The sequence below is a fragment of the Scardinius erythrophthalmus genome (assembly GCF_964197995.2).
Source record: "Scardinius erythrophthalmus genome assembly, chromosome: 25".
Taxonomy (NCBI): domain Eukaryota; kingdom Metazoa; phylum Chordata; class Actinopteri; order Cypriniformes; family Leuciscidae; genus Scardinius; species Scardinius erythrophthalmus.
In genome coordinates this window covers 31,365,392-31,392,891 of record NC_138245.1, presented here as the reverse complement: position 1 = coordinate 31,392,891, position 27,500 = coordinate 31,365,392, and the positions used below count along the sequence as shown (strand labels likewise).

General features: G+C 39.8%; 1 protein-coding gene across 1 annotated transcript in view; it reads left to right on the top strand.

Annotated features, from left to right (window-relative positions):
- hnrnpll (heterogeneous nuclear ribonucleoprotein L like) overlaps nt 1-27,500 on the top strand; it is a 48,153-nt gene that overhangs the window by 274 nt on the left and 20,379 nt on the right. Inside the window, exons 1-2 of the mRNA XM_081358354.1 lie at nt 1-12; nt 24,627-24,745. The exon at nt 1-12 is cut by the window's left edge and continues 274 nt beyond it. Of these exons, the coding sequence (XP_081214480.1) occupies nt 1-12; nt 24,627-24,745 (131 nt within the window). The remainder of the gene's footprint in view (nt 13-24,626; nt 24,746-27,500) is intronic.

Sequence of the window (27,500 nt, the reverse complement as noted above, 5' to 3'; positions counted from 1 at the left end):
TCGGATAGGAAGGTCAGACCTCAATCACTGTATTCGATGTCATGTGCATTAATATTCTCCATGCATTCAGATTCATAACGCTGCATTGATATGACACTCGCTTAGTGCATGATGTCAAAACACTGCGAAGAGAAAAACATCAACAGGAACAGTGTCATTGATAGAAATCAGACCAACCGCGGTAAAACATCATCTCACCTACCACAAATCACATGTTACATGCATGTTATAAGTGATTAATCTGAGCTGTCATGTCAATAACATTAAATATGATTGATTGATTGATTGATTTAGAAAATCAAGTCATTTTTATTACATGCAAAGTGCATATAATTTAAAGTACATTTAAAATATAGATATATCCTAAAGTACCCAAGTAACACGCATATGCATGGAATATATTACATGAATGCATATAGCACTATCAAATTGCCATCAAATAAAAAATTCCATTCTTCTTTAGATTATTAAAATGTTCTTCACACTAAGAAGAACATGGGTTTGTAAGAACTGATCACTGAAGGTTCGTTGGGGAACCAGGAATGGCGTATTCTGACTTGAACTCTAAGTCTACGGAAAACAAAAATTGCAAAATGTTTCTGTATGTTCGTGTAACTCGTGATGAGCTTGTTCAAGGAGTTTTAAGGACGAGCTCTCTGCAAACATCCGTATGGCCCAAGATTTCTTGTGCAAGATGATGCAAACATGGCCACTGTGGTTAAAGCAAGGAAAACACAAACTGGTGGTTTTGCAACGCCAGTAACATCAAACAAAAACAACGAGGAGAAACTAAAAATGGTCAAGCAACCATCTCAATAATCCTCACAGCGCTTGAGTAAAGTCGAGTCCGTTTTACAGAAATCATGATGTTATTGTTTAGAATATCTTCTTGTCTTATAGCTGCATTTATCATATTATATTTTCAGTCGATACAAACAGTCAAGCCGTTCCGATTTGCTCTATAGCTGAAATAAAACTACAACTGATGTTGAAATACATCAGTGAATTATTAAAATGTAGTTTCAATTGTTTCTTTTTTAAATAATTAAATAATAAATCCGTGTGATAGAAACTCACTTAAACATCTTAAAATCCACCTTTTCTGTCGTTGTATTTACTTTATGGCATAACGCACACCTCGTGTAATAATTAAAAACACATATACGCACACTTCATGCACGGCCGTCCAGTGTTAATTTTGACAGCAAATTTAGATTTAGTTTTAGTCGTAGTCTTTTGACTAAAATGCCATTTAGTTTTAGTCATATTTTAGTCATCTGAATTGTTTTAGTTTTAGTCTAGTTTTAATCGACGAATTACAATAAGATTTTAGTCGACTAAAATATAATGGGTTTCAATTTAAATGCATTTATTTACAATTTCTCTCAAATTTCCAAACCCATATACTGAGAAAACATATCCTGCTAATATGAATGATTTTAAAGTTTGAACGTGCAATACAGATTTAACTACTGTAACTTAAAAAATATCTTAAAATTAAATAAAACCACTTTTCCTAAAGTAGAAGACGGCCTTTTTTTCAATGAATGATATACTATGAATTCTTTATAACTACTTGCATACATCATTCTCTATTCTTTCAAGCAGACATATTTATTTGTATGAATTAAATATAATTAATCCTTATTAAAGCTATTAACGAGCAGTGAATGCTTTTCTCTTTTTCTTTTGTTGCTTGATCAATATTAAGGACACAGACAGGTTTATTACACTGTCACTTTAAGACATCGGCTCATGTCGAATGACATGCGGATTCTATGCACTGATGCAAATACGATACACTCACAACTGTTTAAGACATAACCAACATAATTTACATGAATACTCTCCAAAACGGACATTTAGACATAATATTTGTGTGTATTTGTCCATTCAGACACAAAAGAGAGCTCAATTCTGTACTCGCGCGCTGTATAGGTGTCTATGTGAATGGCTGCACGCTTCGGGTCGGGTGTGCGCGCACAGAAAACCGTACCGAATAGAGCTCTTTTTTTGCGTCGTCACTCTTATTCAGATCTACATGTCTGCTCTACTCATTCTCCCAGACGTTTACATGTTTTAAAGTTTTATGCAGCGCATGCCAACCCGTGTGCCGCTGGGTAGATCAGCACGAACAGTACAAATGTGCGCATCTACCACAAACGCAGGACATCAGACTGGATCGCTTCCCAAATCGTCACTATCTAACATTTTCGTCTAGTTTTTATTCGTTGACGAAAATGTCAATAGATTTTCGTCATAGTTTTTGTCATTCAAAACTAGTTTTTATTTAGTTATCGTCTCGTTTTCGTCTGTGAAAAAATGTCGTTGACGAAAATAATGACGAAAATGATTCGTCAACGAAATTAACACTGCTGCCGTTACTGTAGTATTTAAATAATTAGCCAAGATTAAATGTTATAATATTATTATTATTATCAGGGATTTATTTCATTATTTTATCTTCATATATATATGATGGATGACCCTGTTAAGTACTCTGGTATATTTTAGAGCAACATTCACCATCTGATATGATCTTTGTACCATGGTACAGTGTTACTAAGGGCTTTAGTGCATGAACGAGTGAACCGTCTGAAGACTAAGAGTGTCTGATCACATGATGCTTTTACATGCACACTCATATGCAACATTATGATTTAACCGTAGCTCATGTAAATTAGGGATGCACCGATATGAAAATTTTGGCCGATACCGATAACTGATAATATATTTGAAAGCCGATAACCGATATATTGGCCGATAAATCTAAATCAAATTTTTATATAATTTTTGAGAGCCTGATTACAAAATCAGAAGTCTCATCATTAAAAGCCACGTCCCAAACTCACAATCATAATGTTCTCATTATAATGTTATGAAGCCGACATGACAGACTTGTTTTGCACATGTTTACTGTATTTTCCTCTTTTGAAGTGATTCAATTCATATTTCAAGCGATTCAAACCCATCATGTTTAACAGTCGCATCTGAAGCGTCTCAGCTGAAGGAAATAATACAGTATTTATCAGCTTTAATATATCGGCCACATTTTCTTATCAGGCCGATAACAGTAAAAATATCGTCCGATACCGATTATGGTGGCCGATATATCCTGCATTCCTTGATGTAAACACAATACTTAGAGATCAAATGAATGCGGTTAAGCTCGTAGTCGAAGTAAAATATGTGGCCGTTTGCTGATTTTAATCACATTAATCATGGAAATACTTGCATCTATTGCTCTGAGTGTGCATTGATACATTCATAACCACAGCGGTAAAGATGGTATCATATTTCTGTGGTGCTGAGTTCATGTTGACACAGTGTACGGATGGTCGAAACATCGAAATGAAGACATTTTATTTTTTTGGTTGAAAAAATCCGTTACGTGCATAAAAACGTATTTTGCATTTGACGAAAGTAGTTTAAACAGTGTCCAGTAACACTTACTGTAAAACATGTAAGTAAAAAAAGTGCTCAAAAATGTGCAATCTTGAGCAGGTTTGCTTGTGTCATGTGATGAAATCCGTCCTTACTAAACTAGTCCGAATGGTGTGTGTTTTCACAGAGGTGCTCTTTGACACTCTGATATCGCTGTGGTTTTCACGGTTTTTATAGTCAGACCATTGAAGTCACTTCACATGGATGAGCCGATGACCTTTCTTCAGCACCGGTGTGACATCATTAATACCTAGACTCTAGTTACCATAAAAGGAGCAGTTATGAGAATCATACAGCGTCAGCACAGTCCGATCAATGATATTGTTTAATATTAATATTAATATATATTCTACATCTAACCATTAAATTATAATGGACCCCATTTACTTTATTACTGCATGTACCTGGTCTAATTATTATATTATGATATTATAATTAATATTCAAATAATGATTTTTATTTATTTATTTATATATATATTATATAAAATAATATTTTGAATATATGTATATATATATATATATATTCTAAATATTATCTATGTAATATCTAAATATTATATATACATATAACAACATTATTATTATTATTATGCATCTCAGTTGATTTATAGATATTAATAAGAATAAATATATATACATGTATTATTAACTTCAGCATGTTAGTGAGCAACTCAATAGATTTAATTAAGTTATATATATATATATATATTTATATATATTCCTGGTCTAATTATAATATTATTATTATTAGTAGTACATGTTCCGGGATTAATTGTGCATGTGAAAAATAATAAAAACATGTTTTTTATTGAATGAACACAAGGAAGAATGATTTTTAATAATTACACGAACACAAGAAAGAATTATATTTCTGAACATTCTGAGAGATTCAGAAATTATATTTCCATTGTATGCTATAACATTCATAACTTTAATGTGAACTTATTTATGTTAGCATTTAAATGCATCCATCTACTACAGTATCTTTTTACTAAAACATAGTAAAATGTATATGAAAAATACCACATCTGTGTTCAATCATAGAATCAATTTATTGAAAATGTACTGTAGTAACACTCTACAATAAGGTTCATTAGTTAACATTAGTCTACAGCATTTAATAATCTCAGTTAATATTAATTTCAACATTTACTAATACATCATGAAAATCAAAGGTTGTATTGGTTCACATTAGTTAATGCACTGTGAACTAACATGAACACACAATGGATTTTTTTTAACTAATATTAGCAAAAATTAATAAATACTGTAACAAATGCATTGCATATAGTTAGTTCATGTTAGTAAATGCATCAACTAGTGTTCACTAATGCTGAAAATGCTTAAATCTTCTGTTGCATTCATGCATCATTCGTGAATATCTTGTTTCATGTGATCAGTTATGATTCATATCGCAGCTCATTGAGCTGTTTTACTGTGATCTCGACTGTGTGTGAGTGTGTTCACAGTCCAGACGCACAGAAGCAGAAGACACACAGATATAATGGCTTCAGTATTTCGCCCAGAGCGAACGCCTCGCTCCGGAGAAACGCTCCTATTCAACAGCCGTGATGATTTGAATACTAAGTGGCTTTTATTGGCTGGTTTAAATGTCACTTATCACTGTCTTATCTGAGCGATGATCGCACGTGTGCCTTCGGCAGACCTGAGCTGAACCCGAACACACACTGTTTCCCCTTTATTGATTGATTGATAGATTGGTCGATTATCAAACGCTCTCGGGTGGGCGGCAGAAGCGTTATCAGAATCGTCCTGGAGTGAGTTTGCATCCATAATCTGGGCCTTGTTAATGTGTGTATGCAAACCGTCGGTGTGTGTTTGTGTCTGTCTGGGATCTCAGCGAGGCTGATGGGAGATGAAGGGCGTCTGTATGGCTAAACAGGGTCACATGACCTGCCCAATGGGCAAATGAGCCATTGATTTGAATGTGTGTCATGTTGATATGAGGCAGATCTGTTCTGGATTGTTCTGTTTCACTGATGGATTCTGGGTCTGGGTTTTGATTAGGGGTGTCACGCTATATGTCGTGCCACAATATAGCGCAATACAAAAATGCAACAATCTGTGTTGCGTATAGTTCACCCAAAATGAAAAAATTCAAGTTTTCAGAGTTTTAAACTACTATACAGGTGAAACTCGAAAAATTAGCATATCGTGCAAAAGTTCATTTATTTCAGTTATTCGACTTAAAAGGTGAAACTAATATGTTATATAGACTCATTACATGCAAAGTGAGATATTTCAAGCCTTTATTTGTTATAATCTTTATGATTATGGCTTAAAAACCAAATTCAAAATCTCAGAAATTTAGAACATTTTCATAAGCTGTAAGCCATAATCATCAAAATTATGACAAATAAAGGCTTGAAATATCTCACTTTGCATGTAAAGAGTCTATATAATATATTAGTTTCACCTTTTAAGTTGAATTACTGAAACTTTTGCACGATATTCTAATTTTTCGAGTTTCACCTGTATATAATGTTGAACATAATGTATATGTCACGACAGACTAAGAACAAAAGGTGTGAGGACTCAAACGCTGGAGAAAAATAAGTATTTATTAACAAAAACACAAAACAAAACCCACGATGGGGAAAACAGAACTAAAGAAGTACAACAATAATAACAGAACAAGAACACTCTAGAAGATCACGGGGAACAGGAAACAAAAGACAATGAACCGACACAGACTGCAAACAAGAGGGAACTAATAAAGGGAAACTAATCAGGAGGGAACAGGTGGATGAACTCAAACAATAATCAGATAACAAGGGGGAGGGATCAGACAATAACACGAGCACATGGCCCAAAACAACAAAACACCCATGTGCAGCACAAGACAGGACAGGCATGTGACATTACCCCCTCCCTACGGAGCGGCTACCAGACGCTCCATCAGACCATGGCGGGACGGGAGGGACAGCCCAGGGCGGGACGGGAGGGACAGACCAGGGCGGGACGGGAGGGACAGACCAGGGCGGGACGGGAGGGACAGACCAGGGCGGGACAGACCAGGGCGGGACGGGAGGGACAGACCAGGGCGGGACAGACCAGGGCGGGATGGGCCAGGACGGAGCAGACAGTCCATCGGGCGATCTGGGCGGAGACGACCCTTCAGGTGGCCAGGGTGGAGCAGGTAGTCCATCGGGCGGCCAGGGTGGAGACTTGCCCTCGAGCGACCACGGCGGAGACTTGCCCTCGAGCGACCACGGCGGAGACTTGCCCTCGAGCGACCACGGCGGAGACGACCCATCGGGAGGCCACGGCGGAGACGACCCATCGGGAGGCCACGGCGGAGACGACCCATCGGGAGGCCACGGCGGAGACGACCCCTCGGGCGGCCAGGGCGGAGACGACCCCTCGGGCGGCCAGGGCGGTGGAACAGACACCGGCTCAGGAACTGGAACAGACGACACCGGCTCAGGAACTGGAACAGACGACACCGGCTCAGGAACTGGAACAGACGACACCGGCTCAGGAACTGGAACAGACGACACCGGCTCAGAAACTGGAACAGACGACACCGGCTCAGGAACTGGAACAGACGACACCGGCTCAGGAACTGGAACAGACGACACCGGCTCAGGAACTGGAACAGACGACACCGGCTCAGGAACTGGAACAGACGACACCGGCTCAGGAACTGGAACAGACGACACCGGCTCAGGAACTGGAACAGACGACACCGGCTCAGGAACTGGAACAGACGACACCGGCTCAGGAACTGGAACAGACGACACCGGCTCAGGAACTGGAACAGACGACACCGGCTCAGGAACTGGAACAGACGACACCGGCTCAGGAACTGGAACAGACGACACCGGCTCAGGAACTGGAACAGACGACACCGGCTCAGGAACTGGAACAGACGACACCGGCTCAGGAACTGGAACAGACGACACCGGCTCAGGAACTGGAACAGACGACACCGGCTCCGGCTCAGGAACAGACGACACCGGCTCAGGAACTGGAACAGACGACACCGGCTCAGGAACTGGAACAGACGACACCGGCTCCGGCTCAGGAACAGACACTGGCTCCGGCTCAGGAACAGACACTGGCTCCGGCTCAGGAACAGACACTGGCTCCGGCTCAGGAACAGACACTGGCTCCGGCTCAGGAACAGACACTGGCTCCGGCTCAGGAACAGACACTGGCTCCGGCTCAGGAACCGACACTGGCTCCGGCTCAGGAACCGACACTGGCTCCGGCTCAGGAACCGACACTGGCTCCGGCTCAGGAACCGACACTGGCTCCGGCTCAGGAACCGACACTGGCTCCGGCTCAGGAACCGACACTGGCTCCGGCTCAGGAACCGACACTGGCTCCGGCTCAGGAACCGACACTGGCTCCGGCTCAGGAACCGACACTGGCTCCGGCTCAGGAACAGACACTGGCTCCGGCTCAGGAACAGACACTGGCTCCGGCTCAGGAACAGACACTGGCTCCGGCTCAGGAACAGACACTGGCTCCGGCTCAGGAACAGACACTGGCTCCGGCTCAGGAACAGACACTGGCTCCGGCTCAGGAACAGACACTGGCTCCGGCTCAGGAACAGACACTGGCTCCGGCTCAGGAACAGACACTGGCTCCGGCTCAGGAACAGACACTGGCTCCGGCTCAGGAACAGACACTGGCTCCGGCTCAGGAACAGACACTGGCTCCGGCTCAGGAACAGACACTGGCTCCGGCTCAGGCTCAGGAACAGACACCACCGGCTCAGGAACAGACACCACCGGCTCAGGAACAGACACCACCGGCTCAGGAACAGACACCACCGGCTCAGGAACAGACACCACCGGCTCAGGAACAGACACCACCGGCTCAAGTGTGTACGTAGCCCACACACACCACATGGCTGTGGCCATAATGGCCAGTGTCGCGGTCACTGAGGGCTCAGGCTCAGGAACAGACACCACCGGCTCAGACACAGGCTCGACGGCGGCCATCTTGTCAGGGGACACAGGCTCAGCAGGCGTGACGTGAACAGGCTCGGCGGCGGCCATCTTGTCCGAAGACACAGGCTCGGCAGGCGTGACGTGAACAGGCTCGGCGGCGGCCATCTTGTCCGAAGACACAGGCTCGGCAGGCGTGACGTGAACAGGCTCGGCGGCGGCCATCTTGTCCGAAGACACAGGCTCGGCAGGCGTGACGTGAACAGGCTCGGCGGGCGTGACGTGAACCGTCTCTGGCTGGGCAGACGTGACGTGAACCGTCTCTGGCTGGGCAGACGTGACGTGAACCGTCTCTGGCTGGGCAGACGTGATGTGAACCGTCTCTGGCTGGGCAGACGTGACGTGAACCGTCTCTGGCTGGGCAGACGTGACGTGAACCGTCTCTGGCTGGGCAGACGTGACGTGAACCGTCTCTGGCTGGGCAGACGTGACGGATCGCTGGGGTGGCGCAGGCAGTGCGAGCAGCTCGGGCGGGGCCGGTAGGGCGAGCAGCTTGGGCGGGGCCGGCAGGGCGAGCAGCTTGGGCGGGGCCGGCAGGGCGAGCAGCTTGGGCGGGGTCGGCAGGGCGAGCATCTCGGGCGGGGCTGGCAAGGCAGGGTACCAGGGCGACGCGTCAGGGATGGCAGTCACCTCCGGGATGGCCTCCGGGTTAGGAGCCGCCGGACAGGTCATTGAGGAGGCCTTTCTCTTCCTTCTCCGTCCCCGGACCACCGGAACTGGGACCACCGGAACTGGGACCACCGGAACTGGGACCACCGGAACTGGGACCACCGGACTCGGGACCACCGGAACCACCGGAACTGGGTCCACCGGAACTGGGACCACCAGACTCGAGACCACTGGACTCGGGACCACCGGAACTGGGTCCACCGGAACTGGGTCCACCGGAACTGGGTCCACCGGAATAGCCACGGAGGGGTTCTTCCTTCTCCTCCTCCGTTTCGGAACCACTGGAACTGGGACCACCGGAACTGGGTTCACCGGAACTGGGATCACCGGAACAGGAGTCACCGGAACAGAGACCACTCCCCTGGCGATCCTCTCCTGATGGCGAATGTAACCCTCCACCATCGCCTCAAAACTGACGTGATCAAAAGCTCTACAGATCAGCCAGTCCATCGGTTCATCCAGCGCATAATTAAAGAGATCCCTGCAAGCCTCCTCACCCAGGTTCAGCCCTTCAGCAGCACGACGGAAAATCTGCCCGAACTCCCTCACCTCCATCCCCTGCTGACGGAGAGAGACTAACTCCTGAAACTGGAGAATCCGCTCCCATTGCGGACAGGAGACTGGTTGCGCCTCTCTTCTCCGCTGAGTCCTCATAATTGGTCGGTTCATTCTGTCACGACAGACTAAGAACAAAAGGTGTGAGGACTCAAACGCTGGAGAAAAATAAGTATTTATTAACAAAAACACAAAACAAAACCCACGATGGGGAAAACAGAACTAAAGAAGTACAACAATAATAACAGAACAAGAACACTCTAGAAGATCACGGGGAACAGGAAACAAAAGACAATGAACCGACACAGACTGCAAACAAGAGGGAACTAATAAAGGGAAACTAATCAGGAGGGAACAGGTGGATGAACTCAAACAATAATCAGATAACAAGGGGGAGGGATCAGACAATAACACGAGCACATGGCCCAAAACAACAAAACACCCATGTGCAGCACAAGACAGGACAGGCATGTGACAGTATAATAATGCAGTGGAGGAATATTAGTGGGTCCTGATAATGCCAAATGTCTGATGTAGTAAAAACTGGCCTACATTATTATAAATACATAAAGAGATCAAGCATATTCGTCTAATATAATTCTGTATTTTCAGCTTCAGAATCATGAATATTGATATTCTGGCGTCTCTGTTGTCCTGTGCTTTGGGTTTCAGCACCGAGTCCAAGAATATTCATTTACACACACAATGTAAAACCAAATTAGCATTTTAATCAACAGTTCATTTTTTGTTAAGCTTTTGTCTACGAGTATTGCAATAATCTCGTATCGTGATATGTGTCGAATCGTGACACGAGGGCATCGCTTTACCGCTAGTTATGATGTGTGATATACTTTTGCTGTAACACTGAGTTTAATGCAAGACACTACAGGCAAAATCATTGTTTTTTAATGTACTTTTGCTTCCATAATATTCTTCATTCAGACTTTATTTTTATTTTTTTTTTATTTTTTTTTTGGAAAAAAAAAAAAAAAAAAAAAATTCAGACTTTATTTTACTGCACTTGATCTCTATGCATCCGTCGATCTTTAAAGTCAGAGAGTTTGAGTCACACACATCAAACTTTACAATTTTATTCATATCTAAAATCTAAAGTTTGTTCATATATCATTCACCTGATTTATAGAACATTTTAAACCTTTTTTATTTCTTCTGTTGACGTATTTTCTGATTTATGGAGTGACAAAAAAGAGATTAAACAAAACTCTATTATGTCGACGAAATCAAAGCAGAGTTTTGCCTTTATCCAATTAGTTCAGATTTATGTGCTGGAATTGTATGCAAATGAGTGCATGTTTAATAAGACGATGCCTCATTTGCATGCATAAACGTAACATTTCAGAAACGTGTAATACAAAACGATTGACTTAACGTAGTGTGATTCAAGTATGATGAGATCTTTTCTTCTGAGGATCAACATCTCCTTTTGTGTCTCGCAGAATAAAGGAAGTCATACAGGTTTGGATTGAGGAAATGATGACTTTATTCCTTTAATTTGTTCTGAAAGCACTTCTTAAGGCTTTGAACATGTCCTTGTCTGGATCTGTTGATTCAGATGTGTGTTTGTGTGTGTGTGTGTGTGTGTGTGTGTGTGTGTGTGTGTTTCCAGCCGTGAACGAGAGCGAGGGAACTGAATGGTTTGTGTTGCTGACGGACTCACTCGTCTCATTGAGTTCAGACTTCTGCTGCTGATCTCAGAATAGCATCTTACACAACCGCGTGTGTGTGTTTGTGTGTAGTTCTCTTTGGATGACATTGCATGTCATTTCCTGTTCATGCTGCAGCGTGGAGTTGTTTCTGTCATTGGTTTGCAGAGGAAACATGATGTTATCAGTGTGTCGAAGGCTGTTTTTAGGGTGTGAGCGTTTCCCAAGTTATGTATACTTTATATGCATATTAATATATAACACAAACACACACATAATATATATATATATCAAATAATGTTTATTATTATTTACTCCAGAATGTTAGTGTGCATCTCAGTTGACTTATATATATATATATATATATATATATATATATATATATATATATATATATATATATATATATATATATATATATATTAGGGTTATTATATATATATTATAGGCTTATATATTGCACGCTCTGCGTCAGCTGACCACTAAGGAGCGAGTGTACAATGACGTTACATCACTGCCAGTTTCAAACTGTGCTTTGGCACTATAGCTGGTGCTGAGCCTCAGCGCTTGTCAAATATCACAACTATTTAGTGTTTTTAACCACATAATGTTTATTTTAGCTTTCAGACATTTAAATACATATAATTTATAGCAAAACAATACATTTATAGTTTGTAAAATACACAATGATGTCTATGGAAGCAGCAATAACAATCCAGTCAAATATATTTGCCGACATGGGGGGGGGGGGTATCTTTATCGGCCCAACCCTAATATATATATATATTAATAAGAGTAAATATATATTCATGTATTATTTACTTCAGCATGTTAATGTGCATCTCAGTTGTTTTTATTAAGTTAAATATATATGCATATTGTATATCTATTAGTAGAGATGCACCGATTACAATTTTCTGGGCCGATTCCGATTTCCGATTTTTCATTAAGTTTGACCTGCCGATACCGATTTTGGCCGATTCCGATTTAATTTTTTCTAACCACTTTACAGCACACACAAATATTTATTTTATATAATTTCTGTAATAGAACATTTTACAATTTGCATAGTTCACACACATCTAAAGTGCAGTGTTGTGGAAAAACCATTTCCTTTTCACATTCAATATCCAATCATTTTATATAGCCTATGTATTTAGCAAACGAAACGTCTGTATGAAAACAGGGAATGGCAATAAAATAATATATAAATACAAAATAAAATAAATATAGCCTTGCAGTATAAAGATATTTCTCAAAGCACACACACACAGGCCTATTGCAATCACTTGTACAAACTGAATAATAAAACAATTTTAAATGGGTACATTTTCTATAAATATTAGTCTTTGTTTTCTTTTCTGACATAGTGTACTCCAGTTCTTGTTAAAACACACAAATTCTGTGCATTTTGGGCACTTTTTTTGTGAAACCCTATTTAGGCTATTTTCCATCAAAAGCGTGTTTTCCCTTTAATTGAGCGTGAGCAGTGCAGCAAATAGACTCGGCGCCGAAACACGCGCTTCACGGCTCGCGACGCTTCTGCTTGACGCTCACGCGCTGCTCCTGCTTCCGTTGTGAATGCACTCATTGATTAACATGCACACCGAAAAAAAATACGCGCTTGCGGTCTGAACGGACGTAATTCACGAGGTTTTCTACATGTGCTCCGTGTGCACGTGTGATGCTGATGTTGCGCGATGTTAATTATGCGGCGCCCGAGTGCATTTGACCGGCATAAAATCGGCATTTGTCAGACTGACCGGCCGGTCGCCGGTTATGGCCGATCACGTGAAAATCGGCCAATTCCGGTCACCAGCCGATCAATCGGTGCATCTCTATCTATTAGTGCTGGGCTAAGATTAATCGTGATTAATCACATCCAAAATAAAAGTTTGTGTTTTCATAATATATGTGTGTGTGTACTGTGTATAATTATGTTGCATATATAAATACACACATATGCATGTATATATTTAAGAATTTGTATTTATTTATATATATTATACACTGTATATATAATGTATATAGAATGTTTATTATTATTTTGTATTTCAGCATCTCAGTTGATTTAATTAAATCATGTCATACTCTATCACACATATAATGATGACCTTTGACCTCCCTTCTTTCAAGATGGCATGACATGAAAAAATCCTCATCAGTTGAGCGTTTTGTGTTCATTTAGAAATGCATGTCATATCATAGGAAGCTGAAGAGTGATCAGATGTGACAAACGCAGCTGTGAGTGTGAGGTGTCAATCAGTGAATGTGTCTGTGGACGTGTGACTATAGCCAGATCTCAGTCATATCTCTGTTAGCTTAGGGATGTCCTGATCCGATCCACGTCATCGGTATCGTGCCGATACTGGCCCAGAACGCTAGATCGGAGATCGGAGGGGAGAAAAAAATATGATCCGATACCTATCCAACACAAACCATGGGAAAATCTAGCTTAAACCATCGCCTAAATGCCTGAATATTAGTGTGGCGAGCAGGACGAGGCGTAATTACTGATAAGCGACTCCTACGCGACGCACCGGTCTCGGATCTCTCATGGAGGAGCGGAAGCATAAAGGAGGAGCGACGACAGGGAAGTGCGAGAGAGGACAGGCCTGGAGTTATGTTGTGGTTTTTATGTTTTATTATGTGACAGCAGTCGTCTGTGAGGGGCTGCTGTCTCTTACTTTCGTTTTGTTGTTGATTTATTTTATGTCATTAAAGTCTTTAAATGTTCGCCGGTTCCCGCCTCCTTCTCCTCCACGCAGTTCGTTGTTATGGGAAGAAGGAGGCAGGAACCGGCGAACATGTAAAGACTTATACTACTTATACTTATACTAATACTACACGTACATGTTCTATCTGGGGTTAGATCTCTGATAGATCTCTGTCATATCTCAGTCATATTTCAGTCTCAGTCAGATCTCTGTTAGATCTCTGTTAGATCTCTGATAGATCTCTGTTAGATCTCTGATAGATCTCTGATAGATCTCTGATAGATCTCTGTTAGATATCTGATAGATCTCTGTTAGATCTCAGTCATAATTCAGTCATATCTTAGTCAGATCTCAGTCTCAGTCAGATCTCTGTTAGATCTCTGTTAGATCTCTGTTAGATCTCTGATAGATCTCTGATAGATCTCTGTTAGATCTCTGATAGATCTCAGTCATATTTCAGTCATATCTCAGTCAGATCTCAGTCTCAGTCAGATCTCTGTTAGATCTCTGATAGATCTCTGATAGATCTTTGATAGATCTCTGTTAGATCTCTGATAGATCTCTGATAGATCTCTGTTAGATCTCTGATAGATCTCAGTCATATTTCAGTCATATCTCAGTCAGATCTCAGTCTCAGTCAGATCTCTGTTAGATCTCTGATAGATCTCTGATAGATCTTTGATAGATCTCTGTTAGATCTCTGTTAGATCTCTGTTAGATCTCTGATAGATCTCTGTCATATTTCAGTCATATCTCAGTCAGATCTCAGTCTCAGTCAGATCTCTGTTAGATCTCTGATAGATCTCTGTTAGATCTCTGATAGATCTCTGATAGATCTTTGATAGATCTCTGTTAGATCTCTGTTAGATCTCTGTTAGATCTCTGATAGATCTCTGTCATATTTCAGTCATATCTCAGTCAGATCTCAGTCTCAATCAGATCTCTGTTAGATCTCTGTTAGATCTCTGTTAGATCTCTGATAGATCTCTGTCATATTTCAGTCATATCTCAGTCAGATCTCAGTCTCAGTCAGATCTCTGTTAGATCTCTGTTAGATCTCTGATAGATCTCTGTCATATTTCAGTCATATCTCAGTCAGATCTCAGTCTCAGTCAGATCTCTGTTAGATCTCTGTTAGATCTCTGATAGATCTCTGATAGATCTCTGATAGATCTCTGATAGATCTCTGTTAGATCCCTGATATATCTCTGATAGATCTCTGTTAGATCTCTGTTAGATCTCAGTCATATTTCAGTCAGATCTCAGTCTCAGTCAGATCTCTGTTAGATCTCTGATAGATCTCTGTTAGATCTCTGATAGATCTCTGATAGATCTCTGATAGATCTCTAATAGATCTCTGTTAGATCTCTGATAGATCTCTGTTAGATCTCTGATAGATCTCTGATAGATCTCTGATAGATCTCTGTTAGATCTCTGTTAGATCTCTGATAGATCTCTGTTAGATCTCTGTTAGATCTCTGATAGATCTCTGTTAGATCTCTGTTAGATCTCTGATAGATCTCTGTTAGATCTCTGATAGATCTCTGTTAGATCTCTGATAGATCTCTGTTAGATCTCTGATAGATCTCTGTTAGATCTCTGATAGATCTCTGTTAGATCTCTGATAGATCTCTGTTAGATCTCTAATAGATCTCTGTTAGATTTCTGTTAGACTAGTCTTACAAGTTAAACATACAATTTTTTTCTTTAAGACTGTTCATAGCGTTTTTAAATCAGTTACATAAAAACATAGATTAGCCTAATTTGATACCGAAAAGTAAAACTGTAAGACTGCTGGTGGGTCGCACTAGAACTGAAGACACTGTCTGAACGTAATGTCTGTGTTTATACGAGCGGCTGGGGTTCAGTCTCAGTCTGTGAATCAGCGGCTCGTAGTTACAGAACAACAACAGGCTGAGAACGAGGAAGTAATGCAGGAAGTATTATTAATAATCTCTGTCATAGAGGACTAAAAATAAAGTAGTATAAAAAATACTTTCTTTCTTTCTTTTATTCGCTTGTTCTTCATTCCTTCCTTCCTTCATTTGTTCTTTTTTCTTTCTTTTTTCCTTCATTTGTTTGTTTGTTTGTTTTTCCTTTCTTCATTTGTTTTTTCTTTCTTCATTCTTTCTTTCCTTCCTTTTCTTACTTCATTTGTTCTTTCCATCCTTCCATTATTTGTTCTTCCTTCCTTTTATCTCTCTTTCTTTACTTCATTCATTCACTTGTTCTTTCCTTCATCTGTTCTTTCTTTCCTTACTTCATTCTTTCCTTCCTTTCTTCCTTTATTTTTTCTTTTTCTTCCTTTTCTTACTTTCTTTTATTTCTTTCTTTACTTCGTATGCATGTTCTTTTTTTTCTTTTTTCCTTCATTCATTCATTTGTTTGTTCTTTTTTCCTTTCTTTATTTCTTTCTTTACTTCATTCTTTCTTTCGTTCATTTATTTGCTTGTTCTTCAATCCTTCCTTCCTTCCTTCATTTCTTTCTTTCTTTCTTTCTTTCTTTCTTTCTTTCTTTCTTTCTTTCCTTCCTTCCTTTTCTTACTTCGTTTGTTCTTTCCATCCTTCCATCATTTGTTCTTTCTTTCTTCCTTACTTTCATTAGTTCATTCATTTGTTCTTCCTTCCTTTCATCATTTATTCTTTCTTTCTTTACTTCATTCACTCGTTCTTTCTTTCCTTACTTCATTCGTTCATTTGTTTGTTCTTCATTCATTCGTTCTTTCTTTCTTTACTTCATTCTTTCCTTCCTTCCTTCCTTCCTTTATTTTTTCTTTCCTTCCTTTTCTTCCTTTCTTTTATTTCTTTCTTTACTTCTTATGCATGTTCTTTCTTTCTTTTTTCCTTCATTTGTTTGTTCTTTTTTCCTTTCTTCCTTTGTTCTTTCTTTCTTTCTTTCTCTGACACAGATGCTTTATCTATTGAATGAGTTTTCTTGAAGTAACTCGTGATGAGCAGCTTTGCTTATCACACAATGTAAAAGTCACTTCATACATTTATGTTTATGACCAAGTCAAGTATTAAACCCTCTGCATATATGAATCAGCCTTTCATCCGGAATCACCCGTGTATGAACTTGCGTCCGTCCACTCATGAGAACACACACTATTTGTGTCCCTGCGTTTGAAATGTCACCCGAAACGATTCATTTGACCAATTTGTGTAATCCAATCAGCGTATGATGACATTAACATGCAGCCGCTGCTCATTTCCCGCAGATTCAGGGCTATTTTTAAAGCGTCTGACGTTTTTAGAGCTTGTTTGTCTGCCTGATTAACCTGTTTATGCATTTGTTTAAGTAAAGTCAGATGGCTTATATACAATCTTTCATATACACGCATGATAAAACATCCGACCATCTGTTGTCGAGATTTTTCCTCCTTATCATGAGTTTGCAGAACAAACAAACAGCCTGCACGAAAACATTTGTTATTATTTAAACTAGGTTAATGTTATGAATAAATACATAAACAGATGATGTTTTTATGCAGTCGAGTGTGTTATTATTTGCACGGGCTGCAGAAGAGCATGTTTTGAATTTCCCCTGTATTATGTTATTATATTAACTGAACGTCTGTGAGAGATTCAAAGTAAAGCAGGATTTAATCACACTCTCTCTGTGTCTGTATGCAAACGAAGACTGAAATTATTCAGTATTTATGAATCCTGTTCGTCACTCCTGGGAGTTGAGATGGTGGGTGGAGTTATATACGGTAGTGGGTGTGGCTATGCGGATGAGGTGGGTGTGGTTATGTGATGAGGTCATGTGGGTAAGAAGACTGTTCTAGTTGCTCAGTTTTTACTTTTGTGATAAAGAATTAATACAATCCTTCGTCAGAATTGAGGAACAAATCGGAACTGAAATGTGTTACACTCATAGACCATTAATTAAAATGTAATTATATTAGGGCTGGGTAAAAAAGATAGATTTCTCGATTTTAATCGATTCTCATTTTATACGAACCGATATCGATTCTTAAATCCCAAGAATCGATTATTCATCCTGTTTTCAGTTGATGAATGAATGGAACATTGTAGCATGCATCCCATCCCATAAATCGGCATAATCTTTGTTCTTTGTTACTATTGATATGAAACAAAGTCTCAGATTTCAAATTACGTCCATTTTCTTACGAAATTCAAAAACATAAATACGGTTTTGGCGCTGTGGCGTGAGATCGCTCTGGCTCAGCTCTAGAGAAGCACATGATCTTCTCTTCCGCCTTAATAACACCAGTTACAGCGCGAGATAAACATGAATGAGCATCTAAAAGTGTGTTAAAAGATAGAGCACAACTTATCGAAGTCCGTATCATGTGACATGGAATCAGTGTTTCAGCCGTGGAAAGACGTCAGTAAACAATGTCATGTGACGTCACATTTACCTCAGAAAAACCACATCCAGTGACCATAAACTCGTTAATCAGCGAGAAAGATTAACTCTAGAGAGGAGCATTTTGATAAATATATGCACTATATTACATATTCATTATCATTTTTAATGTTCTTCAATATTTAATGCATGTTTGAATAAATTTGGAAAGTTTTTTATGACAGCCACCATTTAAACATTTATATAATTTCATATAACTTTATTATTATAAAAATAAATAAAAGTGTTTGTATACAAATCAGTTCAATATTATACCTTCAATATTATAGTATGCTAATGAAGCCTATAGGCTACAACTGACTCCCATAGTTTACAGCATTAGTGAAGAGATTTGTTTTCCTTGAGAAAATTTGCTATGTATTGAACCTGATATCCAAAATAATCAATATTGAATTGAATCGAATCGAAATCGAATCGAATTGTGAAATATGTGTCAATACCCAGCCCTATATTATATTAAATATGCTTTATTACCAGTATATGCTTTAACCTCGAGCACGAGCAGATTATAAAGAGCACCATCCTTTTAGACCATGCACCGGGAGCGCCGGCCAATTTTCCCGTCGTTAAACTCGCAAACTAACCGTTAAACGCGCCTAGATCGTTAAAATAGGGCCCATTGTGTGTGACTCACGGATCGCGTCTTCCATGAGTCTGCTGTGGAAGTGGTTTGATGTTTGCGTGGCTCTTTTGAGTGTGTGTTCGGGGTCTGAATGATGTGACTCTTCCGAGTGAACATGGGCACAACGTTGTGTTTCTGCAGGTCTTTTTCCAACCACAGACACTGATGGGTTTAAAATAAGTAGTTCACCTCAAACCTCATTGTTTACTCTCTCACATCTAGGTGAATTATTGATTTTAAAGTAACAGACGCAGAGCATGTAATCTGGTCACAGATCTGTCAAATGTTCTCACTTTAGACAGGTGTTAACTTTGTGTTAAAAAACAGACGGCCATTTTCTCAGAGCAACAGGAAGAAAAGCTTCAAGCACTCTGTCAGGTGTCTGTTACATCTCTGTGCTTTTATTAGACGCTGAGTTATTTTAGTTCTCTTGATTCTTTTGGTCCCAAACAAGAAAATGATTCATTTCGACCTGATTCGCTTCACATCCACACCTAAAGAAACGGAACACAAAACCCTACGTTTTTTTTATGAGGGAACATATAAAGCAAAGCTGTGTGTTTGGATAAATGCACTTGTTGGTACTTTTGTCCTGTTGAAGATCTCGTGAAGAGATTATGAAGTGTGTAAAGGAGTCAAAAGAGCGGAAGGAATCCCTCCGTCTCACACACACACACACACACACACACACACACACACACACAGATCTGCTGCAAAATGTCGGCCTGTATAGAACTGTGACGGGCAATGAGAGAAAAAAAAGATGTGCTCGAGCTGTTTATCTCGTGACATCACGTCCTGTTTTTGGTTTGTTTGCTTTCTAATAATTGTCTCTGAAATTAATTCTATAACCATTCTGAATTAATATATATATATATATATATATATATATATATATATATATATAAATATATATATTATATATTATATATTATATATACACATGATTTCTTGTAATTTCATGAGAAATTAAAAAGCTTAAATAATTATGTATTTATATATATTTTTTGCCTTTGGTTGTATAATATTTATTATACGCTATACACTCGCTAGGAATGTTTTTTCTTCGTGGAAGTTTTGCGTTTGGTGAGCTAATAAAATATTAAAACTCAGTCAAATCAATATTTTGTGTACAGCTATTTAATTATGCCATCCAGTATCGTGGACTCGCTCTCTCTTGTTTCATTCAAACGCAGCGGCCGCCATTTTGTGTCTATTGTTTTGTACACTGTTGGATTATAAGATACAAACAGGCACGATTTTAAAACAGTTTAATCTGAAATCAATATCTCTTATCTCCATAATTATTTATGTGGTGAGATGCTGTGTAATAAGTGTTATGACTGTAGACCGTATCTCTTAAATGTCCGTCTAGTTTGATCTCGCCGCTGAAACTGCTTCTCCGCGGAAGCTTTGAGTTTATAGACCTAATAAAATATTTAGATTCAGATCAATATTTCGTGTCTAATTATTTACTGATGTGGAAAGTAGCGTGTAATAAGCGGGATAATGTACATCCAGCCGGTTGTTATCTCAGAATAAACCCCCTTCAGGTGTGTGTGTGTGTGTGTGTGTGTTATTTCAGAATAAACCCCCTTCAGGTGTGTGTGTGTGTGTGTGTGTTATCTCAGAATAAACCCCTTCAGGTGTGTGTGTGTGTGTGTGTGTGTGTGTGTGTGTGTGTGTGTGTGTGTGTGTGTGTGTGTGTGTGTGTTATCTCATAAACCCCTTCAGGTGTGTGTGTGTGTGTGTGTGTGTGTGTGTGTGTGTGTGTGTGTTATCTCAGAATAAACCCCTTCAGGTGTGTGTGTGTGTGTGTGTGTGTGTGTGTTATTTCAGAATAAACCCCCTTCAGGTGTGTGTGTGTGTGTGTGTGTTATCTCAGAATAAACCCCTTCAGGTGTGTGTGTGTGTGTGTGTGTGTGTGTGTGTGTGTGTGTGTGTGTGTGTTATCTCATAAACCCCTTCAGGTGTGTGTGTGTGTGTGTGTGTGTGTGTGTGTTATCTCAGAATAAACCCCTTCAGGTGTGTGTGTGTGTGTGTGTGTGTTATCTCAGAATAAACCCCTTCAGGTGTGTGTGTGTGTGTGTGTGTGTGTGTGTTATCTCAGAATAAACCCCTTCAGGTGTATGTGTGTGTGTGTGTGTGTGTGTGTGTGTGTTATCTCAGAATAAACCCCTTGAGGTGTGTGTGTGTGTGTGTGTGTGTGTGTTATCTCAGAGTAAACCCCCTTCAGGTGTGTGTGTGTGTGTGTGTGTGTGTGTGTGTGTGTGTGTGTATGTGTGTGTGTGTGTTTGTGTGTTATTTCAGAGTAAACCCCTTCAAGTGTGTGTGTGTGTGTGTGTGTTATCTCAGAATAAACCCCTTCAGGTGTATGTGTGTGTGTGTGTGTGTGTGTGTGTGTGTGTGTGTGTGTGTGTGTGTGTGTTATCTCATAAACCCCTTCAGGTGTGTGTGTGTGTGTGTGTGTGTGTTATCTCAGAATAAACCCCTTCAGGTGTGTGTGTGTGTGTGTGTGTGTGTGTGTGTGTGTGTTATCTCAGAATAAACCCCTTCAGGTGTGTGTGTGTGTGTGTGTGTGTGTGTGTGTGTGTGTGTGTGTGTGTGTGTGTGTGTGTTATCTCAGAATAAACCCCTTCAGGTGTGTGTGTGTGTGTGTGTGTGTGTGTGTGTGTGTGTGTGTGTGTGTTATCTCATAAACCCCTTCAGGCTGATGTAAGCCCTGATCCTGATCATCCTGTCGGGTTTACTCTGAGAGAACAACCGGCTGGATGTACATTATCCCTTACTTATCAATGAACATTAATGAATTATTTTATATAATAATTTTATTTTTATATTGTATATTTACACTGTTAAATGCGTCTTCAGCCATTTCTTGAAAATGATCTGCCCAACTCCACTCAGCCGCTGAGTCCGTGGCCATTTTCAAGAAACGGCTGAAGACGCACATCTTTTTCAGCAACACTCGATCCATTACTAACACTTTCTCTTTTATTCTATATCTATTTATATATTCAGCACCTGAAACACACAAACATCAACATGTGGTGTAAATCCATCGTTTAATGTAGTTTATGTGTCTATGTGGTGTTTTTAATATGCTTTAAGACAAACCATGTGTAAGTTCATAAGTCGACAGCATTGCTGAGTATTTCCTCCTTAAAACTGCAGTGAACCAAAGACAGTCTCAAAAACACGCTTTGAAATCGCTGGTGTTTCTGACGTCACAAACTACCTTGTAACCAATCAGATCAACGTGTGATCGTCAACCAGTGGATCTCTGAGCTGAGGGAGTGGGTGGAGGCGGGGCTCATTTGCATATTCATAGAACCGCGCATACTAAATGAGGCAAGGGTTTCAAGATAAAAATGTTTAATATGTCATTTTGGTGATCAAAGATGAGTTTTAAGGGATACAATTATAGACTACAGGGGAACTTTAATGTCAAGCAGCCAGAAACGTTTTATTTTATGGTTTTAGTCTAGTTTCAGTTCATTATAATAACCCTTGTTGTGAGTGAACCGGTGGGACGTTCTTCATGTTCTCGATGTGAATGTGAGAAGGCATCGAGGTGCCAGTTCTGCAGTGAGAGATCAAGCCGTTTGTCTGTTGATCTCTGTGGTCGGCGAACATTCGGGAGTTTTGCAAAACAGAAAATGGAAAGAGAGTTTGATGCCTGCAAAAATAAAGCTGCACATGCAGATGCACGTGTGGTTTCGGCGTCACATGCTTCTGGCACTGCACATGTTGTGTTTCTACATGCACTAGCGTTTTAATCTGAAAAGTTAAATCACATGATCCAATTAAAAATTAATGGTTGTTCATTAATATGGCTGACTAGAGCAGAATAATCACAGTCACTGTACGATCTGATGAACTCTTGATGGGAAAATCAGCGAACGTCTGATGCCGTTTTTAGCACATTGAGATCTGAGTTCTTAATTAATTAAAGGTTTTGATCATTTTTTATTCATCTTTAATGTATACTACTGTAGATCCATTAGATACAAAGATTTGAGGTTGGTAAGATTTTTTTAATGTTTTTGAAAGAGTCTCTTCTGCTCACCTAGTGATTTATTTGATCAAAAATACAGTAAAAACAGTAAATATTATTGTAATGTAAATCATCTGTTGTCTATGTGAATATATAGTAAAGTGTAATTTATTCCTGTGATCAAAGCTGAATGTTCAGCATCATTACTCCAGTCTTCAGTGTCACATGATCCTTCAGAAATCATTCTAATATGATGATTTGATGCTCAAGAAACATTTATGATCATTATCAGTGTTGAAAACAGTCGCGCTGATTAATGTTTTTGTGGAAACGGTGATGCATTTTCTTTCTCAGGATTCTTTGATAAATAGAAGCATTTATTTGAAACAGAAATCTTGTATAACATTATAAATGTCTTTTTTGTGTGTGTGTGTGTGTGTGTGTGTGTGTGTGTGTGTGTGTGATGGGTAGGTTTAGGGGTCGGGTTAGTGTGCGTGTGTGTGTGTGTGATGGGTAGGTTTAGGGGTCAGGTTAGTGTGTGTGTGATGGGTAGGTTTAGGGGTCAGGTTAGTGTGTGTGTGTGTGTGTGTGTGATGGGTAGGTTTAGGGGTCGGGTTAGTGTGTGTGTGTGTGTGTGTGTGTGTGTGATGGGTAGGTTTAGGGGTCAGGTTAGTGTGTGTGTGTGTGTGTGTGTGTGTGTGTGTGTGTGATGGGTAGGTTTAGGGGTCGGGTTAGTGTGTGTGTGTGTGTGTGTGTGTGTGTGTGTGTGTGTGTGTGATGGGTAGGTTTAGGGGTCGGGTTAGTGTGTGTGTGTGTGTGTGTGTGTGTGTGTGTGTGTGTGTGTGTGATGGGTAGGTTTAGGGGTCCGGTTAGTGTGTGTGTGTGTGTGTGTGATGGATAGGTTTAGGGGTCGGGTTAGTGTGTGTGTGTGTGTGTGTGTGTGTGTGTGATGGGTAGGTTTAGGGGTCGGGTTAGTGTGTGTGTGTGTGTGTGTGATGGGTAGGTTTAGGGGTCGGGTTAGTGTGTGTGTGTGTGATGGGTAGGTTTAGGGGTCGGGTTAGTGTGTGTGTGTGTGTGTGTGTGTGTGTGTGATGGGTAGGTTTAGGGGTCGGGTTAGTGTGTGTGATGGGTAGGTTTAGGGGTCGGGTTAGTGTGTGTGTGTGTGTGTGTGTGTGTGTGATGGGTAGGTTTAGGGGTCAGATTTGTGAGTGTGTGTGTGTGTGTGTGTGTGTGTGTGATGGGTAGGTTTAGGGGTCAGATTAGTGTGTGTTTGTGAGTGTGAGTGTGTGTGTGTGTGTGTGTGTGATGGGTAGGTTTAGGGGTCAGATTAGTGTGTGTGTGTGTGTGTGTGTGTGTGTGTGTGTGTGTGTGTGATGGGTAGGTTTAGTGTAAGAGGAGAGAATATACAGTTTGTACAGTATAAACACCATTATGTCAATGGAGGGTCCGCACAAAGATAGCGAACCACATTTTTCTCATTACCTGTTTTGATTTTATTTTAGAAATGATTTATTTAGTTTAGTTTGGCGTGTGTGTGCTATACGGATGTCTGAATGAACACGTCGTGTCTCGTCTCTCCTGCAGGATAACGGCTCGGAGACTCATCGCATCGCTCCGTCTCCCGTCGTCCACGTCCGGGGATTGTGTGAGTCTGTGGTGGAGGCTGATCTGGTCGAGTCCTTGGAGAAGTTCGGGAACATCTGGTAAAATTATGGTTTAATTCTCATGTTCCAGAAGTGCTGGACCGGTTCATACCGAATACTAGTGTTTATTTTTGTTATGACATATTTTTTTTTGCGCACAAAAAGTATTCTCGTCGCTTGATAAACTTAAGGTTGAGCCACTGTAGTCACTTGGACTATATTAAACATTGTCTTTACTAACTCTTCTGGGATGGCGGATCTCGATTACAGAGAAGCCTGTGGAGGAGTGAGACAGCTCTCAGATTTACTCAAAAATATCTTCATTTGTGTTCTGAAGATGAACGAAAGTTTTGCGGGGTTGGAACAACATGAGGGAGAGTAATTACTGACAGAACTTTCATTTTCGGGTGAACTAACCCTTTAACACCCAGTCATGCTGAAAATAAACGTCATATACTGTGAAACGGGTATAATTTTGAAAAATACCGTGATATGGATTTTTGGTTATACCTCCCAGCAGTTCCAGAGATTCATGTTCAGATTCAACACACAAATGACTAGTTTTAGCCATTGTTCGATTAATGATCTTCCCTCGTAAAGATAACCATGTTGACCAGCCAGTGTTGGGATCAGCTGATCACATTCATTCATTCTGAGCGTCTGTTTCCTCTCGATCTTCATCACAATCATCCATTCATCGCTGCAGATTCAGCTGCGCTTCAGACGACTGAGTTATGATCCTGTAAATGAGGCTGACAGGCGTAGGCGCTTATGGAAGCAACGGTTCCTGTGTTTGAGGCGTTTCTCCTTTCTGAATCACAACGAGCCTCTTTTCTAAAGTCACATTCACACCCACAGAAGCTCACAGAGGATCATGGGAACAGCATTTCTATGATTTCATTTAGAAATTATTAATTTATTACACTTTTAATAAGCAGATGTGGGACATTAGCGTGTGTTTGATCTAAGGGTGTGCGATTTTGACCCAAAAAATTATATCTCGATATTTTCTGGGATTTTCTCGATAACGATAATTAGATGATATTTTCTGAGTGTGTTTATTGTGTTGGTATCTGACTCCTTAAATTTTTGATATTCTTCATATTCTGTGCGATGGTCTGTTCACAGCAGGGACAGAAATCATCTTTTCCAATAACTTTAAAATGATTTTTACCTTTTATGGGCATTTTTACCTTTTTAAAGCCATTTTTTAACCTAATTATATGTATGCATCATCTTTTTGTGTTAAATTCTTACTTTTAATCAATGAATTCAGTTAGAATAATAATACACCATAGGGCTGTTAACAATCAAATGAAATCAGTAGCAACAAAATTCATCGTTGCAATCTAAAGTTGCATTTACAGTCTTTTACATTGGCATTTACATTTTAGTATACAAATGTATTAATAATCTTTTGATGTTTTAGACATTAAATATATATAAAATGTTGTTTAATGTGAAACTGAAATCCACCAGTAGGTGGCAGCGACTAGTCACTGTTACTGATCGAATCATTGAGTCATTCATTTATTCCACTCGTTCAGACAGCGGATCGTTTCAGGAACGAATCAAACGATTCGTTCGATCACACATCGTTAAAACAACAAGTATGATATTATCGTAGACGATAAATATATCGCACATCCCTAGTTTGACCTGAACTACATTAGGAAAGACACGGATCAAATGAAGATGAACAGGAAGTCTCTCTCTCTCTCTCTCTCTCTCTCTCTCTCTCTCTCTCTCTCTCTCTCTCTCTCTCTCTCTCTCTCTCTCTCTCTCTCTCTCTCTCCGGGCACAAATCAAGGTCATATGAGTGTATTTATAGTCACTTTGAGCATCTCATGACCACAGAATGCTGTGATGTGCTCCTCCATCTACCACTGTTTTAAACATCTCTGCAGATTCGTTCGTTTCGTTCGAGTTCTTCAGTATTCGTTCTGTAGGCTTCTTGTTTGATGCTGTTTTTGTGCAGATAAACACTGCTGTATATTTGTCAAATGTACCGATCATTAGTGATGCAGTGAAGGGTATTTTCTAACGAAGACAAAATATAAATTTGTTGTTGAAATATAAATATTTAAACTGTGGCTGCAATAAAAACTTGTTTTCATGACATTTATTCGAACAGGCATTAAATTAATAAAGAGAACAGTTTAAGTAAAATTAACGAGTAAGTGACTAGCAATGCCAAAATGGCATTTATTGTTTGCATTTTGTGATAAATTGAGAGAATTTGAAAGGTGAGACTTTCAGGTTTCATATCAAAAGTATCAAAGCACAAAGCCTTTTGTGATTATTGGATGGACGGCGCTACAAATAGTGTTTAGTGGAACATTATTTATTAGTGAAACATTGAAATCTCAGCCCTCCAAAACCACGTTGGATGAATAATCTTTTTTTCAGCCAAATATTTAAGGTTGCGGAAATTTAGATGCATTGCTATTATAGATAGAATAGATATTATTCATAAGATGCATCAGTGTCGAACTTCAACGGATGCTTGTCGAAGTTCAGTTTCAAAGGATCTTGTATGGCATGATGCCGAACCAGGGTTATTGTCATAAAAATAAACTAAAACTAAATAGCAATTCTGAAAAAAATAAAGAAATAAAAAAATGAAATGACGAAAACGCATAACGGAATTAATAAAAATTAAACTAAATTTAACATAACTAAAAATATTAAAATAACAACAAATTTAAAAGCTAAACTAAAACTGAAATAAAAATAAATTAAACCTTAGTAGCAATACTAAAAAAACAAAAATTAAATGACAAAAGCACATAACATAATGAACAAACATTATAAT